Source organism: Vollenhovia emeryi, unplaced genomic scaffold (assembly GCF_000949405.1).
Source record: "Vollenhovia emeryi isolate VEMERY1.0 unplaced genomic scaffold, V.emery_V1.0 DF939138.1, whole genome shotgun sequence".
Classification (NCBI taxonomy): domain Eukaryota; kingdom Metazoa; phylum Arthropoda; class Insecta; order Hymenoptera; family Formicidae; genus Vollenhovia; species Vollenhovia emeryi.
The window spans coordinates 2,541,830-2,561,025 of record NW_011967228.1 but is presented as its reverse complement, the minus strand read 5'-3'; the positions used below and the strand labels follow the sequence as shown (position 1 = coordinate 2,561,025).

General features: G+C 35.2%; 1 protein-coding gene across 1 annotated transcript; it reads left to right on the top strand.

Moving 5' to 3' along the window:
* Positions 1–937: 937 nt before the first annotated feature.
* Positions 938–18,521, top strand: LOC105567412 (elongation of very long chain fatty acids protein AAEL008004). The gene is made up of 6 exons (XM_012022275.1): positions 938–1,007; positions 15,040–15,156; positions 15,805–16,076; positions 16,352–16,535; positions 16,667–16,788; positions 17,281–18,521. The coding sequence occupies exons 2-6, from the start codon at positions 15,060–15,062 to the stop codon at positions 17,539–17,541; spliced, it is 936 nt and encodes a 311-aa protein (XP_011877665.1). The 5' UTR covers positions 938–1,007; positions 15,040–15,059; the 3' UTR covers positions 17,542–18,521.
* Positions 18,522–19,196: the final 675 nt, after the last annotated feature.

Genomic DNA, 19,196 nt, shown 5'->3' with positions numbered 1-19,196 from the left:
TATATGATTAAAAGCAATCTTTCGCATGATTAAATAAATTATTCTTTCAAATTACATTCTTTTATTTTAAAGGCAATATCTGGTAAATTTTTAAGTAAAGTTGTAAAGTAACAATCTTATTAAAATGCATTAAAGTATTATATAAAGTAAAGTTCCGTAAATAATTTAATATTAAAGATTTTTTGGAATTTAAGTTCCAGGATCTATAGGTTAATTGTTCAAAAATGTATAAGTTTTTCAATAACACAGAAGAGAGAAAAAATTAAAAAAAATAGACGGAAATGCACTCATCATTTTAATTACAGGAGGGTGTAATGCAAACGCTGCTAGGGATGCGTGCATGGACTGGGAGAGTCTATACTGAAGATAATCGTGCGAATTGCATTATACAACTTTCTTAATTCTTAAATGACGTAACGTAAGCTGTCGGCGGAGAAGAGAGGACAGAGGAGAGAACAACCTGGACCGATGCGGTTCCCTTGGTCATTCGGGGGAGACCCCACCAACGCCGTGATTGCAACAGCAGAATTCTAATGTTTTACTACCCCACTTCTTGCACTTGTTCGATCCCGAAAGTGGGAAGCACTTCGGACATACTCCAAACGATCGCGATCGCGGTTGTTCAGTTCTTTGGGAGCATTGGATCACGTGAGAACGATCATTACGAGATCGAAAGTTGTCTCGTAGGAGGATCGGCGATCGTTCCCTTTCGAGTACCGGTCAGTGTAGAGATCGGTGACGTTTCAATCCCTTTCTAAAAATTACTAGAAACGAAGCTCTTGTTTGTATCGTAATATCGTGAAAGAATTCCTAATTCGAAAATCGTATCGTGCCGTAGTATAATTTTCCTGTGCGTCGCGCGATCTTGGAAGAAGAAAGAAGAAAGAAGAAAGAAGAAAGAGACTCGGGATCGCGCGCGAGTTTACTTGAGTGGACTGCGCGAATTATCCTAGGATGAACTAGTGGATCCTATTATCGCACGTGATCTCGCGAGTTAAATTCGAAAGGTAAGCTCTGTCGCGGCGGCTCGCAGATCCATTATTCTTATAGAAAATACGCTCCCTCGAATAATTATCCTCCAATAATTACTTTGTCTGCTAAATAATTAATACGGGACTGATAGCTTATATTATTCCGTAAAATCGACATGTTAGTTTTTACTGTTACCATTCACTGACGCTAACCACTACTCCTGAGTTAATATTTCCTGAATGAAAGTGACGGGTTTCATATAACGAGAGATTCTTGACTTACTGCGCTGCATTTTCGCGAGCACCGCTACTTGCGCATCATTACGAGAGAAATGAAAATGGGTTTTGATTTTCTTTGATATAGGTTTAACGAGCTACGCCGACAGTGATTTCACTTCCACCGTGTCATGCTACGATTACTATCTGAAACGATGTAGGCATTGACATTCACGAAAAGTTTTACAGTTGCACGTGCAAGTTAATATGGGAATAAAAAAAAATATGCAGAGAGAACGTTTATTACTAACATAAAAAAATGCTTGCTACTTTAATAGTTTTTATATTAAACTTTCTTTCTGATGAAAATAGAGTGATAAAACGAAAGGAATTCGTTATCATAGATCAATTTCTCTCTCTTAATTTTTACCACATACACACTTTTACCATACACACAAACACACACACACACACAATGGGAAAGCAATACCTTTCAATTATAGTACATTAAAAGAATGAAACTGAATTAGATTCTTGTTTAATAGGTACATTGACTGTTACGACTTTCAATATTATCAGTGACACTGACCTCTCTGTTTATGCTGCGTCAGTCATCGTTAACGTTATAATAACTTAAGGTGTATAACACATAATTATACTCAATTATTAGGACTGCGCCTTGAGCGTAGTAAAAAGATAAAACAGGGTGCATGATAAGCAAAAATTAATACTTTTACTCATCATTATTCAATTTCGCATTTCATTATCTTGCTTATCGCAAACATAATGTGCTCGGCGTGAATGGAAAGTCAGCTAACTATGCTTTTAATATCTTTCCTATCAACCTTTTTTAGGTTCAACTTTGCAGAAATCGACTAAAACAATATCATTATAGTTACTTGAATGTAGCGGTTTTTGTGGTATGGAATGCAAATATCTTCTTGTGCAGCTGCTAGTGAAAGTACTAAAGAAAACAAAATGTCTCACATTACGCCAATGCCTCTGCGTTGCAACTCTAATATTAAATTACTCTTACAAACTCTCTTCTCCGAGAACGGATTGGGAGAAAGAGCAAACTTATACAAGATCGCAAACTTATACAATATCGTCATCCAGTCATTATTTTTTTGGGGGGATAAATAAATTCTTTTATCGATCGATGGATATGTTGCTCAGGTGCTTCTCTTTTTGCATAAATTACGCGCCGGTTGAAAGTGCGATTAGTGGCAACAGATACGCATAATTCACGGAAGTAATATGTGCAGATTATAGTTGTAATAGTATGTTACGAGTAAAGGCATATTTTGCGATGCTATTGAATTATTTCTCTTTTAGTCTCATTACTAGTGATCCAGAGTCTGCGAATGAGCAGTCGATTTTTTAAATAAACAAATTATTGTTACATCGACTGATTGCACGACGTATCTTGTGGCACGTACAAATGAATATCAAATTATAATTTATATCCTTTTTTTGCAGACACAGAGCAGAGAAAACTGTTTTATTTGGCTTTCATAAAATGTTCAACAATTTATTAGTAATATAAGATTTTCTGTATCGAATCATCGAGAGGGAATTAAAGAAACAATTGCCTTTTACGCTTGTTCTACCATTACTACCGTTCTATCATACCACCCCACTACGCAAGCTACTTTGCTTCGTCAGATTGGATATGTTTTCACATTTCACACTTACGCGCGTACTAATTATTACACACTGCAGAGCGTAAAGCCGATATGTGTAATTGGTTACTTTTATTTTCATGAATAGTTTATATCAAAGAGTACAATGTTTTTGAGTAAAAATAGGAAATGAATTAATGCAGAAAGCTGTATTAATTCCAGGAATACGTACGCACTATGTTTATTTATGTACTTTATCAATGTATTATAATTGCGCGTGGAGAAAAGATTTCAAAAAAGTACTTTTTAAATTTCCTTCTCTGTATTGGAACGGAAACAGTAGAAATAAAAAGACACCGCGCTCAGATTAATAATTACATGCTTACCAATAAGAAGAACATAATGTATCCTGTTTCACGTACGCCTTTTAAACCCACTTTACACGATCTATAATTCGCGACAGTATTCAAGATAGAATTCTATTTTAAAATTATAATTCTGATTGTTCAAATGTTTTCTGTATTACACGATACATAAAAATTTAAAAATGGAATTCTGTCTCGAATTCTGTTGCGAATTATAGATCGTGTAAAGTGGGCTTTAGAAATCAATTAATGAGCAACGATAAATCATGTTTGTGGCATAAATTTGAAAAAAACTTTAGAATTTGATACAAATGAGAGAAAGAAAAGACGCAAAACGCGCGTTACCATTTCTAATAATAGGTTTAATATTTCTCTCTCACTCTCTCCCTCTCTCTCTCTTTTTCTCTGATAGCGGCGAAATTGCTTGCAGACATAAATAAATCTCGAAGACTAAAACTGTTATAACCTATCAATTAATTTATCTTTATTATATATCAAGTCATATATCATCCGTTATATTGCCATGATTTCCGAAAAATTATTTTCTGCTTTTCACAGAATAATGAAAATTTCCAACTATTAAGTTAATTTATATAGACTTTTTTCTTTGGCGTTGTATGCATGTACAATGCAATTCTAAAGCGAATATGAATTATGATGTATATAAGAGGTCGTAAGTTCGTTTCACTGTCAATGGCATCCTCGATAACGGGATGTCTAGCCATGCAGACAGACGGATGCTCCTATTCCTCAACCGCGTGCATGCACGCGATTGCATGCATGAATGTCGTGAATACCCATTTACTCTAATGCACGTGAACTTTCGTATACTATATATGCACATATACATGTATATACATGTATATCAAGGTGTCCTAAGACCACCGGATATCCTTTTCATCATGGATTCTTCAGAAAATTTCAAGACAAAAAATTCTAATACAAAAATATCGAGGCTATAATAGTTTTTAAATAATAAGCGATTATATTTCACAAATGGTAGGCCTGAGATTTCGCGCACTCAGTTACGCACCCACGGAAAAAATTTCGAATCCAATGCTATTACACTTCAATGTATCATAAAGTAGGATCGATATAGCGCCAATCATATTTATTATAGAGAAAGGAATACTTTAATCTTAAATGAAAAATTCGAAAATCTAGAATCGTCTTTTACCGAATATCGTGGTGCCAGCTTCGTGCGTTCTAAGATGGAGGAAAAATTTATTCTAAACGCGAGAATATACAGGGTGTCGGATTCGATTTGGACCACTCCAAAGATTATAGTAGATTGGGTCAAACTGAGAAGAAAAGTTATATAACATTTTACAAAATCCGTAATTATTATCGCGTAATTAAGAAAACCGTCTGAGCCAATAAGTGCACGGAGGAGCGGAAGGCCGGACTCGGCAACATGCAAAATGGTGTATCTGTTGACATCTCTCAAGATCCGATAGCGAGAGGTGGAGTCACGCATCGATCGATGAGTGACGTCGGCGAGCGGGGAGCGATGAGCGGGCGAACAGCGCGCAGCGAGCGAACGCGCGACATATGACATCGCGCCGAAAAAGTTTTTCTGGTGGTAGGAGAATAATACACCATTTTGCATGTCTGCCGAGTCCGGCCTTCAGCTCCTCCGTGCACTTATTGGCTTAGACGTTTTTCTTAATTACGCGATAATAATTACGGATTTTGGAAAATGGTATATAACTTTTCTTCTCAGTTTGACCCAGTCTACTATAATCTTTGGAGTGGTCCAAATCAAATTCGACACCCTGTATAAAGTTATTCTTGTCTCAATATAGTAAGTAAATCTTTTTTAATTCGATAGAAGAGAATAAGAATTATTGATTTTACTTGAATATTGTCTTATTTTTATACAAAATGAGATTGCGAGAAATATAAACGCGTTAAGAATATTTTTTGTCTCGGTAACAGAAATTCTTTCTGAGGGTGCGGCGACACGACAAGTGATAAAAGTGTTCCTATAAATATCGTCCTTTTTAGCACAGTAACAACCTTCATGGCAAATGATATTGATCGACCACTTTGACAGCTGTGCAACACTTTGAAGTTACAACATGTTGCAAATTTTTACTCGAATTATATTTAAGATGTTTTAAGTTCACATGACCGGATATTCGGATAGGATACTAATACAACGCGTAAAGAAGTGGGAAAACGTATAGCGGCGATGTTATTGAAATTGATGCGATAAGCATATCACTTGTCACGTTGCCGTGCCTGAGCGCGCGAAATCTCAGGCCTATCATTTGTGAGATATAATCGCTTATTGTTTAAAAACTATTATAGCCTCGACGTGTTTGTTTTTGTATCAGAATTTTTGTCTTGAAATTTTTTAAAGAATCTGTGAGTAAAAAGATATCCAGGTGGTTTCAGGGCACATTATATATAATTTAGTACCAATTATATATAACATATTATATATAACACATACATATTATATGTATATGTATACATATATACAAATGTATTTATTGACGGTGAAATGGCCGACGGGAAGAAAGCGTAGCAGGAAACCAATGACATGTTGTTACGTTGGTCGACTTAACTGGTAAGACAGCATAAGTGATCCTGAAAGTACGCGGTCGCAAGGTTGATATTGTGAGTTCGCGAGAGCTGCGCGCGAGTATTTGCATTAGTATAACAAAACGAAGCATTCGTTACACACTTGAAACTTCTAATTAACGATTAGCTTTTTCGATCATGCGTGCAATTATTTCTAATAGCCGTTCCGTAAAATAAAACGTAATACTTGAACAATTAAAAAAATATTCAGATCAAAGAGGATCAATATATAATTAACATGTACATGTATTATATATCCGAGCAAAGCTTTCATCACGCGGCCGGCAAACGTAATGATATTTGAATAATTTAAATCACCGGATTGACGGAGTTCTAAAAAGCTACTGTGATTAATGCAAATAACAAGACCTTTTCTACATGCGGTATTGCGTAATTGTCGTTAACAATACGTGATTTAATACAACGAGAGAAACGTAAAATAATTCTTTTTATTAACGTGACACATAAATTTATTAAAAATTATATGAAACCTAATTGTGTAGAATTGTGAATAATACAAATTAAATTTAAAATAATGTAGGAATTTGAATTTTACCAGCGAATATGTTTACTTAAATAATTAGCAAACGTGATGTCGATATTCAATAATATTGGGCACTACATACATTTAATGCGTTCACAATATTTAAAGACCATCATGTAAGTATTTGACGCGTAGGTTACTCCTATTGTATTTTAATTAATTCATAGAGAGATTACTCAAAGTTAAAAGAATCGGAATAGTTTTTTCCTACATTCCACTATTTTGACCAATAAAACTTTAATTTAGTTTTAAAACTTATTTTTTAATAATTGTAACTTATATGTGTAATGAAAATGTTTCAAAAAATTCCTAGAAAGAAACTTTATTGATTTTTATAAAACTATTTCGTGGTATCTAACATCTCAAATAATTGGCACACTGAAAAAATGCGCAAGCAGGATTTTGAACAAGACTAAAACGGTAAACGCAACTGCAACTTTGCGAATATGACTTCGTTGTGCAACCAATTTCTCCATCGTTTTTCCATTTACCAGGAACTGCTATTTGACATTGCTTGTATCAGTTGATAAGTATAAATCATTATCGCTCAATCTTATTTTAAGTCTATCAAACATTCTAGAAATAAAAAATTAGTTTATTTTATAATACTTTGATGTTTATGCGAATACTTCAGTTTTTTTTTCGTGTAAATTGATTGAAGTATATATAACACCGAGATCGTTGATTTTATTATTTTTTGCATCGATAATTAATTATTTTTATGATTTATTATATTGACTCTGTCAAGTTCTGCCGAGTCGTAATTTCTCTCATTTTTACGATGAATGTTCTTACCGGATTTATCGTCTTTTTTTTCATGGTACTGAGACCACGCCATTCGTTACGTCTTTCCTTCGTCATAAAATTGCAACGTGTGAACTATTATGCCTTTCTACTCACTGTTTCCGCAGTCGAAAGATTGCGACTCTATAATTTGGTAATCGCGCTGTCACGAAAACAGGGTCGATATCGATGACTTTTGCATGTGTGACAACGGTAATTATTTGAAACGAGTTTTTCTTTGATTGCAATGCCGATCTTATCGATATAATTTTCGATAAACGGTTTTTTTAGTGTATTTTTCTCTTATTATTAAAGGCCAATTATAGTGTGAGAATAAATGTTGTTTCGCTTAAACGTCTCGTAAACCTTCAGAATTGGTATTACACAATGAGAACTGTAATTAACGACAAACCATTTGATTACTTTTTCGTCTTAATTTATCTCTTTGAGATAAATTGTTGCAATGTGCAAGACTTATTCTTCAAAATTGACGATGACCGACTTTACGGCCGTGAAATTACAGGATAACGCAATACTACCATATACGCATTACCACAGCGAAGTACCGTTGTGTAAGTGGCGATGAAATCGCGCGTTTATGCACCTCTATCGAAAGACATTAGTACGTAGAGAGAGAGAGCTATTAATAAAACGTTAAAAATGAGCGGTACAATGGGATTCTGTCGAAAGAGTTTGCGTAAAGTAAACGAACTTAAGTATATGGAAAATTCTTCAGAAAGGTCATAAAATTTAGATATGAGAGAGTGAGAACAACAGAGAAGAGAGAGAGAGAGAGAGAGAGAGAGAGAGAGAGAGAGAGAGCGGAAGGGGAGAGACATAGGGAGGAGGAAGAGAAAGAGGGGGAGGGAGAGAGAGAGAGGGGGAGGGAGAAAGGGAAGAAGGGAGGGAGAGTTCTTTATTCTGAGATTATCCGAAGATTATCCTGAGTTAATAATAGCTTTTGAATAATAAAAGGCTTGAGATTTGTCTACTTTTTAATAGCATTCAATGTACGATTTAGAAATACTAGCTAGACTTAAACTGGGTTTAATATAATTATACGCACTAATTTAATAATTAGTATTTGATGTCTTAAGTAGAAATTTAGATGAAATAATTGCGTATCGAAATTAATATGTAGTCAGCGGTAGCACATTTTTTTCGCGCTCGTTAACTCGCCGATTATGACTCACTCAAGCATTATTTAGCGCTGCTAGTAGTATGATACTGCAAAATGCAACAGTCGCACGTTTTTTTATGCTTTGTTATTGTACTATTTTATTGACATACATATGAATACAACCACCTAATAATTATTACGATTGAGATCGCGCGATTATTAACAGGAGAATATTGCGCGATTTCCTGCTGTTGCAAGCGGATTCCACAGACCGTCTCTGAGTACATCGCTGGTCAGTAAACTCACGTCGCGACAGACAGAGCAAACGCGTTCTATGAGCGAAAGGTGCATGACTTACTTGGCGAACCGGTATTTGAGCCCTCCGGATCAACGTGGCATAGAAACGCACCGGACAGGAAGAGGAGTCGGTAAAGCTCCTAGTGACACACATTCGCAAATTCTAACGTGTATTATTATAACTCCGCTTGTGTGGAGGACGATTAGAAATTAAAGTTAATAAAATTGAAATTTTCATCTCTCTTCAATATCTTTCCATCATTTTACGAAAAACAGTATTTTGCGTCGTAACATTTTATTATTGAATTATTGCAATAATGTTATGATTCGACGAATTAAATTAAAGGAATGATTAAATATGCAAACTAATATGTTTTTACGATAAAATTATTTTATTTTATTGAGGTAAAATAAAACTTCTTAGACTAAAATCAGGTAAATAAATAGCTCATAAATAAATAGCTCAGAGCCCGAACAGGGTGGTAGTTTCAGTACAGAAAGGATAAATTATATGAACAGATTCGCAAGTTCGACATCCACAAGAAGTGCGCAGTCACAATTAAACATAAAATTATCGCATAATGTGTTCGTTTCGTGGTCATTAATGTAGATTTTAGTAGTATTAATTTTACGTATTAATCTACATTACTGACCACGAAACGAACACATTATGCGATAATTTTATGTTTAATTGTGACTGCGCACTTCTTGTGGATGTCGAACTTGCGAATCTGTTCATATAATTTATCTTTCCTGTACTGAAGATGGCCCAATAAGGACCGAAACGTATACACAATTTTATAATTAAAATTAGTTAATGGACACTACCACCCTGTTCGGGCTCTGAGCTATTTATTTGTTACCTGATTTTATCACACGAGCCATTACTTTTATTCTTAGCCTAATTTAATGCTATGCCAGGAGAATTCTAGCGTAACTCGAAATTTTCTAATTTTTCCGAAAATCAATCTAAAATGTTAATCAATTGTTTACTTTCTATATTTATTTTTTATCTTCTCTTGTCTTTTTCTTCTCGATCAGTAACAAGTGGCGATTCCAAAAATTCAGGCGATTCCAAAAATTCTTTTTTGAAAATTTTATATCATAGTATAATACTCAATAGTATAACATATTAATCATATTTGTTATTCAGTTATACTGTTAATCGGTTTATACTGTGTATTTAGCTTACATATTTTAAATTATACTATGCAGGAACATTCATATCTGTATTCAATGTAAGACAACCTGTTGTCAATGACCATGAATGTTAGTAACACGATCCGCTAGTAAAAGACCGTGGACGCGTAATTGCTCATTGATTTGCAGCTCGTATACTTAATTCCCGTACATTAATATTTTTTACACAATTAATACAAATGTATATTACGATAGAAGTCGAATTTTATTGTTGAACATGCACGTTTACAAAGATCGAATCAGAATCAACAGGGAAAGTATCATTTAAGAAAGAACAATAGAAGCAAGGAAAATCATTTGCAATCGTGCAGTTTTAAATCTGTTTTACCAATATTATAAAATTCTGAAAGAGAATTATACAGTTTTATTTTTATTTATATTTATATTTGGTAGAATAGAAAATTGGTATAAAAGTTTTGCGAGATAATTAATGTCTTTGAGTCATTCATTAGTCCATACGGAATAAATATAATTTGTACAAAGATCAATAAGCGATGATAACATAATATATAATGTTTCAACTTTATACCTGTCATCATTGACATAGTAAGAAATGGAATGCTAAGGCATAATCACGTATAACGGTCAAATTATGCAAATCATCTAAGAATGAATGAATCGCGACTGTAAAGAACACAGCGAGAAGAAGATGAGCAATGTATGCATTTATATTGTTTTGTCACAAAGTATGCAGCAAACAAATGAGACGGTGTGAAAAAAATTGGAACGGCTGCCAATACGCGGGAAAAGCAAAGCGCGAAGGAAATACGTGTCGCAATAGTAGGTGAAACTGCGGTCGGGCCATTACGAACCCTTGATGGGCGATAGGAACGTGCGTGTGATGCACGCAACGCGATGTTGGGAGCATGTGTGACTAGACGCGTGTACCAATACGGACACGAATACTCTAAACGAGTGGATGGTACGTCGCAATTGCCGTTAAAAGGACAAATCGCCGCGACGGCGTGTTTCGTAAGGTGAATTTATTAGCGGTCATTTGCATGGTCCTGAAGCAATTGTTGGTTTCAGCGGAGTAGGTCGTCTATCGTGGAAGATAAAGGGTATCGGCGGAGGGACAACGTTAGCGGTTTATTATGTAAAACCTGACGAGAGTCGATAATTCATGCGTCAACGGAGTGCAATGCGAGATACTGATAATAGAGGGATATTTAAAATGTACATTGCAAAATGGCACGTACGCTTTCCGCGTATGCGAAAATGATTGTTAGTTGTATAGGACGGAGAAGATAGATAGCGGAGATAGATAGACAGGTAGGGCGAGGGGGACGGGAAAGATAGCGCGAGAGAGATGGAAGTCCGTAGGGCAAAGTTTAAACCTACATAATACTTATTGTTTCACAGAACGTTAGTAGCATCGATGTATTGTTAACGGCGTATTCAACGTATTTTTCAATGCCGGATATAACTTATTCTCGATTTCAAGAATCACTTTCAATTATATTCAATCACTCTCCTATTTTTAAGAACAACATAAAGAAACCGTATTTCGCACGTAATAAATTAAACGGCACGCGATACAATTTTTCTCACTGGATTGTTTACAAGAACCAATAAGGATGCAGAGTTTCAGGTCAGGCGACTTAAAGATAAATCCTGATTGGCTCACGTAAGTAATCCAGTAGGAAAAATGGTATCGTGTGCCGTTGACTTAAGTTATTTCGGGAAATAGCTTGCGTACGTGCTTGCTTCCGCATCACGTACACACTAAAATGCAGTTCACGAATTTATAAATGCGAATTGTCGCCTCTTCGTGCACTGTTCAACCTTGAAAGTAAATTTATATATTTCAACACGAGCAAATCTATATAATGGGAAACAATCGCGTACTTTCCTAGTTATTATCATGTACCACGAAGCGCACCTAATTGCTAGTCAATCATTACCTTCGAGACTTCGCTGACAGACTTCAGTATTTAAAAAAATGCAATTGTACAGAATTAGCTATTCCAGCAGGAATAGCCATTTTTTGTGGTAATCAACAAAACTAGCTATAAAAATATACGTACGCAAAGTTTTTATGGGGAATTTCACGTTTTTGTATAAAAAATTCATATTTATTATATATTCAATATCAATATTTAGTTGGAATGATTGGATCTCGTAAGTAATCCAGTAGGAAAAATAGTATCGTGTGCCGTTGGCTTTAATTACGCGCGCAGGTGTTGTTCTAGTATGATAAGAGTGGAATTGTACGTTTCTAAAATTCAGTTAGTACGTTACGCATACATTTATAATGCAATATTTGTAGAAGAACTGTAACACAAGTTTAGTAAAACCGAAACGACATTTTTTATAGTTTTAGTTTTACATAGATAATTATTTGTATCATTTTTCATGTTAAATATCGTCTGCTCAGAGCGATCTTAAGAGCGAGTGTTTATGACAATTATTCACAATTTGTAATCAATACCATAAACTAACAGATTATATAAAAGAGAAAAGGAGAGTATGAAATTAAATCCGATAAATGTGACGATTATAAAGGAGTTTATACTTGTAAGAACTAAATTATTGAGACATTTAAGTGAGATGAATAGCATTGAAACTAATTATCTATGTTCTAAAGTGAAAAACGTTATGTAATAACGACCGAGCTCCCGGGAGTCGTTATACAATTGACATAATGTTCGGTTTTACGAAACAGAAATAAGACAAAATTTCACGACTCTGCAATTTTCGTAAGTCGCGATTAGATAGTAAAAAAAGTCGTGGCGGGAAACTGAAGGAAAGAACATTTGATTCGATGTCTCCACCGTTTGAAAACTCGTTGCAGTACAGATATCTGAAGGATAGTCTCCTTTAATAGGGGAGATCGTGTTTCTATAGTGGAATTCTACTTAATCGTACTTAATCAAGATATTGCTAGTTAGTCGTTGTCGAACTGCTACGGTAATCACGCAAGTCCTTTCTTTTTTTTTCTTCGGCCACCGCTCTCACTCTCCAGTGAAAAGTCTAGCGTGCAATCAGTCATCAGCCGCTCGCGCCGGCAGTGCTTCCACTTGGTTCCGCCGCGTGGAAAGTCGTACGTGTATGCAGTGGTCGCGGTTCTCTGTTATTCGAGACGGATAATGGTACTAACAGTACTAATAATCAGAAGGAGCCAAACGCACGTCGGGTCGCGAGTACGAAAGTGTGTCACTGACGGAAATCCGATTTAATCGTGAGAAACATTATTAAACTGTTGCACCGTAATGACGATATGTAGAAATATCATAGTGTATCATTTTTAATGATACAGAATTACATGTCGTTTGCAGTTTTGGTAACGAGCTGTCATAGATTTGTAGTGATTGTATGAGCAAAACGATAATGCAACTTACAAGGAAACGTTTCCAAGTGTCCCCCCTCGATTTGGATGAGCTTTGAATATGTTATTATCCAGCTAAAAATAAGTGACGCGTATTTTTTTCTACGTGCCCATACTTTTAGGGGGGTGAAACACCCCTTTGAAAAAAATCGCCTTTTCTCTTTCGATGTGGATATCTCCGACACTATAAGAGATAGAAAAAAAATTGGTCGAATCAAAGTTGAACGGTTTTACGAGTACTAGTATAAAACATTGGCAAAAACATTTTTTAATTAAAAATTTTTTTTAATACCCTCACTATTTAAAGAAAGTTTTCAAAACTTTGAAATTTTTTTCGCGCCAAACAAAAGGTTATTACTTTACAAATTCAATCAAGTATGATAAAAAGTTGTGTTTAGAAAAACCATTTTCGGGAATTAATTAAATGCGCCTCGTTGCAATAGCGCGTACGCTACTTGGCCCGTCCATAGACCGATTCTTTGCACAACATGTTTTTCCCGCGATAGAAAATAATACACTTGAAAAATATTCAATCTATCTGTACTCATGGAAATTTTTATTAGTAGCTCCAGTAGACTACTACGTATAACATTTTAATGTCAAATAAGTATGTAAACGTCTGGTCTTTTTGTCTTCGCGAAATGACGCGCAATCGACGAGACCGGTGAGTTCACCTTCAATCTAATTACAGTCATTTCTAGATGAATCGTTTAATCGGATATTTTTATGGAATGTATTTAGCGGTTGTATCTAGCGTTAGCTGGCGCTTGGGAGGAATAGTGAAGAATAAGCAAGGGCGGAGAACGAGCGCGCCGCCAGCCAATATAAATCTAATACGTAAATATAAAACGCCGCACGACCGATGAAACCGGCGAGTTCAACGTCAATCTAATTATAGACATCACTGGACGAATTGTCTAGTTTAAAAATATTTTGCAGTGTCTCGCTAAAAAATCCGAAAGGAACAGCGCGTTTATGAAAGAACGAGGTTGTTCGACGCACGCGAAGTGGCCGGTCGATGCACAATCAAATAAATTTGTTGTCGCTCCTAATATCATAAAAAAACCGATGTCTATTATGTTAAACATACGTGATTACACATATTTTTCTGACAGTATAACATTGCCATTGAGTAAGTTAGCAATGCGATCTGTCATTAGAGGCAGCGAAAATGAATGGGTTGTTTTGATGCTTTTTTCCGCCGTTCTGACCACATCAAATTATTCTAGACACAAGTGCGAACCGGTTCATACGCTGTTTTATCGAAAGGATGCAGATTTCAGCAATCGGCAAATCGTGCATCTTGCGCAAGGAAATGCCACGTTAACCCAATTAACCCAGGGCCACGCGGGTTTAACGACGATATAAAAGCAAGAATTCCTTTTTATGACGGATTCGATGTTTCATTTGTTAATAAAAGCGCCACAGATATGCGGTTTAGAATAAAACCTAGCGTAATTTGTACGTACGACGTTAAACTTTTCTCGCGCCGCCAGCATACGTCGACTCATATTTATTGCATTTATCTCTAAAATCAACGAGTGTAGACATATATAATTTATATTAATGTTATTAACATTTTTATATACAAACTTTTGAATAAATAAGATTATAATTAAATGAGTTTACAAAAAGAATATAATAAAATCTAATATAATATAAAGACTATCAAAATTAAAAACTTCTTTAACAATAGGGGCGAGTGCTACAGGGTCATATATGTATGATTTGATTGCATATTATAATATGGCTTTTCGACCAGCCAAGCTTTCACTGCCGAATAGAAATGAAAATGGCTTGATTTGTGGGCCGAAACGTTCGAATTTTTTAATAAGCGTCAACTGTGTGTGAAGTCACACATGAAACTTGATTGTTAACGCATTAATCACTCCGTAGCACTCTTAAGTCCTCGCTGTTTAGAGATATTTTTAAATCAATTTATCTCATGTCAGCTAAAGAATTTAATATCCACAAAATACTAAAATTGTAAAATAATGTTTCCAGTTAAACATCCAGACTTCCCAATGAACATTACCGCGCCGCCAACGATCGACAGAATGGCTAACATCTACAACAACTCCGTAGTGCGATACTGGCAATTTCTATTCCACGACTTATCTGGTAAGTTTATGTTACACGCGAATTTTTATTATTCAATTATCAGAATGGTACAGAACGATATATAACTATTCTGGTTTAAATACTTTTACAATTATATATGTATACCTTTTATTTTATTCATAAAGTATTAATAATTTCCCTTACTTTATCCTTTTATCTTTGTAACTTTCGTCGATGATGTAATTTTGTTTACTTTTACTTAATCCCCTGTATCAGTGTAGCCAAATTATAAATTAGAGATATATATGTAACTTAGAATTACAAAAGAATTGATGTTATATTGAAGTTTATTATTTTAAATTAAGAGACAATAAACAGTATATCTTTTGATTGTAAATGTATATTATAATTATTTAATAATAACAAAAATAGATTTGAAAAGCTTGATTAAAATACTAAGCTCTACACCATCTTTGTTTTTGCGTAAAACAACGATTTAGTTTTTAAATTTATTTAGTTATTAGAATTCATTCATGATCCATATTGTGTGGATTTACGTTAATTCTTTTCAATTTGGTTAAAACAGGAGACAAGTACCGAAATAATGAAATAGAAAAAATGTATTGATAAAACCGAACACAAAATACAAATCAAAATATCCAACGTCATGACTTCACTTTGTTTTATTATATATAATTTTTTTTTCAGATCCTCGAACTAGAGATTGGTTTCTCATATCGTCGCCTGTACCCGGTCTTAGTCTCTTGATCGGCTACCTCTATTTCGTACTGTCATGGGGCCCGAGAAACATGCAACATCGAAAGCCGTACCAATTAAAAAACACTCTAGTCGTTTATAACTTTTTACAGGTTCTTCTTAGCACGTGGCTGTTTAAGGAAGGCATGGAAGCTATTTTTTTTAATAATTACAGCTTCACATGCGAATCGGTGGATTTTTCGTACGCTCCGTATCCTCTAAGAGTAAATATTACATATTAAATATCCCTCTAAATTTTCACTAAGTTGCCAGTTAGCTAACAATTTACTCTTGACGTGTGTTTTACTCGTAACTTGAAAATCGCGCATACAGTAATATGCTACCCGCCTCATTATCTTCCCGGTTTATATGTAAAATATTCTAATTTATTCGAGACAGTGCGAGTATCGTAATAAAAATTTTCAAACGCGATAAAAAAAGAGGTGGTAAATGTAGCTGCTAATTACATCTTTATTTGCTTGCGCGATCTTTGTTATAGGTCGCAAGAGGGGTTTACATTTATTTTCTGGCGAAACTCACAGAGCTCCTCGACACGGTGTTCTTCGTATTGCGCAAGAAGGAAAAGCAAATTACCTTTCTTCATATGTACCATCATACCGTGATGCCGATGATATCGTGGGGCGCTACAAAGTATTATCCCGGTGGTCACGGTATCCTTGTAGGTACGTCAAAATAAATAGCAATGTAATGCAACTCATTGCTTTTTTTTAATAGTATTATTTGAACATATCCGTCGTTTCAATCGGATCAAAGTCATACATATATGTTGATTCGACATGTATTTACTTTGCAGGAATTATAAATAGCTTTGTACATATCATCATGTACACTTATTATCTCCTGGCAGCATTGCTACCTCACCATCAGCATAAACGGTATCTCTGGTGGAAGAGATATATTACCACCCTACAAATGGTACGAAGTCAACATTTAATCGATGAGTCTGTCAATTTGCTTTCACAATTTTCACCGATCACTTAGCACTCGGTTGTCACATCTTTCTTCGAACAAGTTCTGCCGCACTGGGTAAATTTGATCGAAGCAAATTTTCAATAAGCTACTGTTTAATCATATTTACTTGAAAAATTATGGAATAAACTGAAAATACTGAAAAATATATTTTCATTATATAAAATTTATTTTCGATTTTGAAAATTATATATAGAAAATTAATTTTTGAAGTAGCAAAATGTTAAACAAATTCTTTAAAAAAACTTTTGAAAAAGTGACGAAAAGTAAAAATACAAATTACCACTGAATGATGCCAATGGTATCACTTTTTAATATATTTAAAAGATATCTTACGTTCCCCAGAGTCATAGTCTGGGTCATTTTGACTCAATGTGACAACCAAGTGTTAATAATTTAATTCGCAAGCGACTGATTATTTATATCTTTATTCGACAGGGCCAATTCTGTTTAGCCTTTCTACACAATTGCCTATTGTTGTTCTACGACTGCGATTATCCGAAATGGTCAGTCATTTTGGTGCTGCCGAATGCGATGTTCTTCTATTTCCTGTTCTCGGACTTTTACAATAATGCGTATACTTCCAAGAAGGAAAACGACGGCGCAGCACCGTCGATTCAGAACTCGACTAAAGCGAACGGCGTCGCGGAGAAAGTGAGCAGCCACAAGATATCAAACGGAAAAGGGAAAAGCGACTAAACGGGTACAGCCAAGGAAAGAGACGATGCGGTTGCAATGAGACGATTACTACCATTTCACGCGAAAATCGCACTGAAGTCTCTATCCAGCTAATCTAGCTGACATATTATAGCTACAGAATGTTTCACGCTGAAACGTACAACGCGTGTAAAACCGTGTAACAACGTAAACCAAAACGCAGAGATGATCAGACATTAGGGCAAATTAAACACATCTGACTTTTCGACGATTGACTTTTCAAGTCCTTTGTACAAATAAAAAGTGACCCATTTGTTACGTTTCTTCTTGTACGACGACAAAGTGTACGCTATGTATATCGAACAACTAAATCTTATCACCAAACATAATCGGACACAATTAGCACGTAGAATACCTAGAACGTCGCAGTTTACGCATGTGTTTTAAGTGAAGAAATAATGAAAAGATTATTGCATTTTGTTTTTGTGTGTATTTATGTTATTTATACGCTGATGCTTTCGAATGATACGGAATATCTTGCAGCTTATTGACAAAGTTTGATCACGGTTAAAAGTTTACGCAATTTCGAAATCGCGGATTTATTAAAACTTTTTAAAAGTAAGAATAAATGATCTGCTCTGCGTTTTCGAAATGCATCAAACATTTTATCTCCAATGGCGAATCTTATATCAACAAATTGCAAATAATTAATGTCATAACATTTTTATTATATAAGATTGTTATATAAAATTATTATATAAGATCATTTTCTGGGATAAAATCGTATTGGTCTCATTTATCACTTTTACCACAATATTGAGAAGTTCCATTTCGGAAAATCAATTAATTTGTCATAGAATGCAGAATTGTAGAGGATGCAAACCAAAAAATATTCACTTAAAACATCACAACTGTAAAAATCTCCGTTTCTAAAAGACTGTCGACGCCAATTTAATAACTTCACAGCCATAGACATAGTAAATATACAGGGTGTCGGATTCGATTTGGACGACTCCAAAGATTACAGTAGATTGGGTCAAACTGAGAAGAAAAGTTATATACCATTTTACAAAATCCGTAATTATTATCGCGTAATTAAGAAAAACGTCTGAGCCAATAAGTGCACGGGGGGGCGGAAGGCCGGACTCGGCAGACATGCAAAATGGTGTATTTGTTGACATCTCTCAAGATCCGATAGCGAGAGGTGGAGTCACGTATCGATCGATGAGAGACGGGGGCGAGCGGGGAGCGGTGAGCGGGCGAACGGCGCGACATATGACACCGCGCCGAAAAAGTTTTTCTGGTGGTAGGAGAATAATACACCATTTTGCATGTCTGCCGAGTCCGGCCTTCAGCTCCTCCGTGCACTTATTGGCTCAGACGTTTTTCTTAATTACGCGATAATAATTACGAATTTTGTAAAATGGTATATAACTTTTCTTCTCAGCTTGACCCAATCTACTATAATCTTTGGAGTCGTCCAAATCGAATCCGACACCCTGTAGACTGAGCGTCTCATTGAATAAGCTAAAGCTTGTGAAAAGAGAGAGAGGGAGAAGGTTTAAGATTTTCTTTCTCTGGCTTACACCATCGTAAAAAAAAGAATCGTGCCTGCGCAGTACTACACACAGGCGTGATTTTTGCTTGTCACGATGGTGAGACAGAGAAAGAAAGTCTTCTTAAATCTTCTCTGTCTC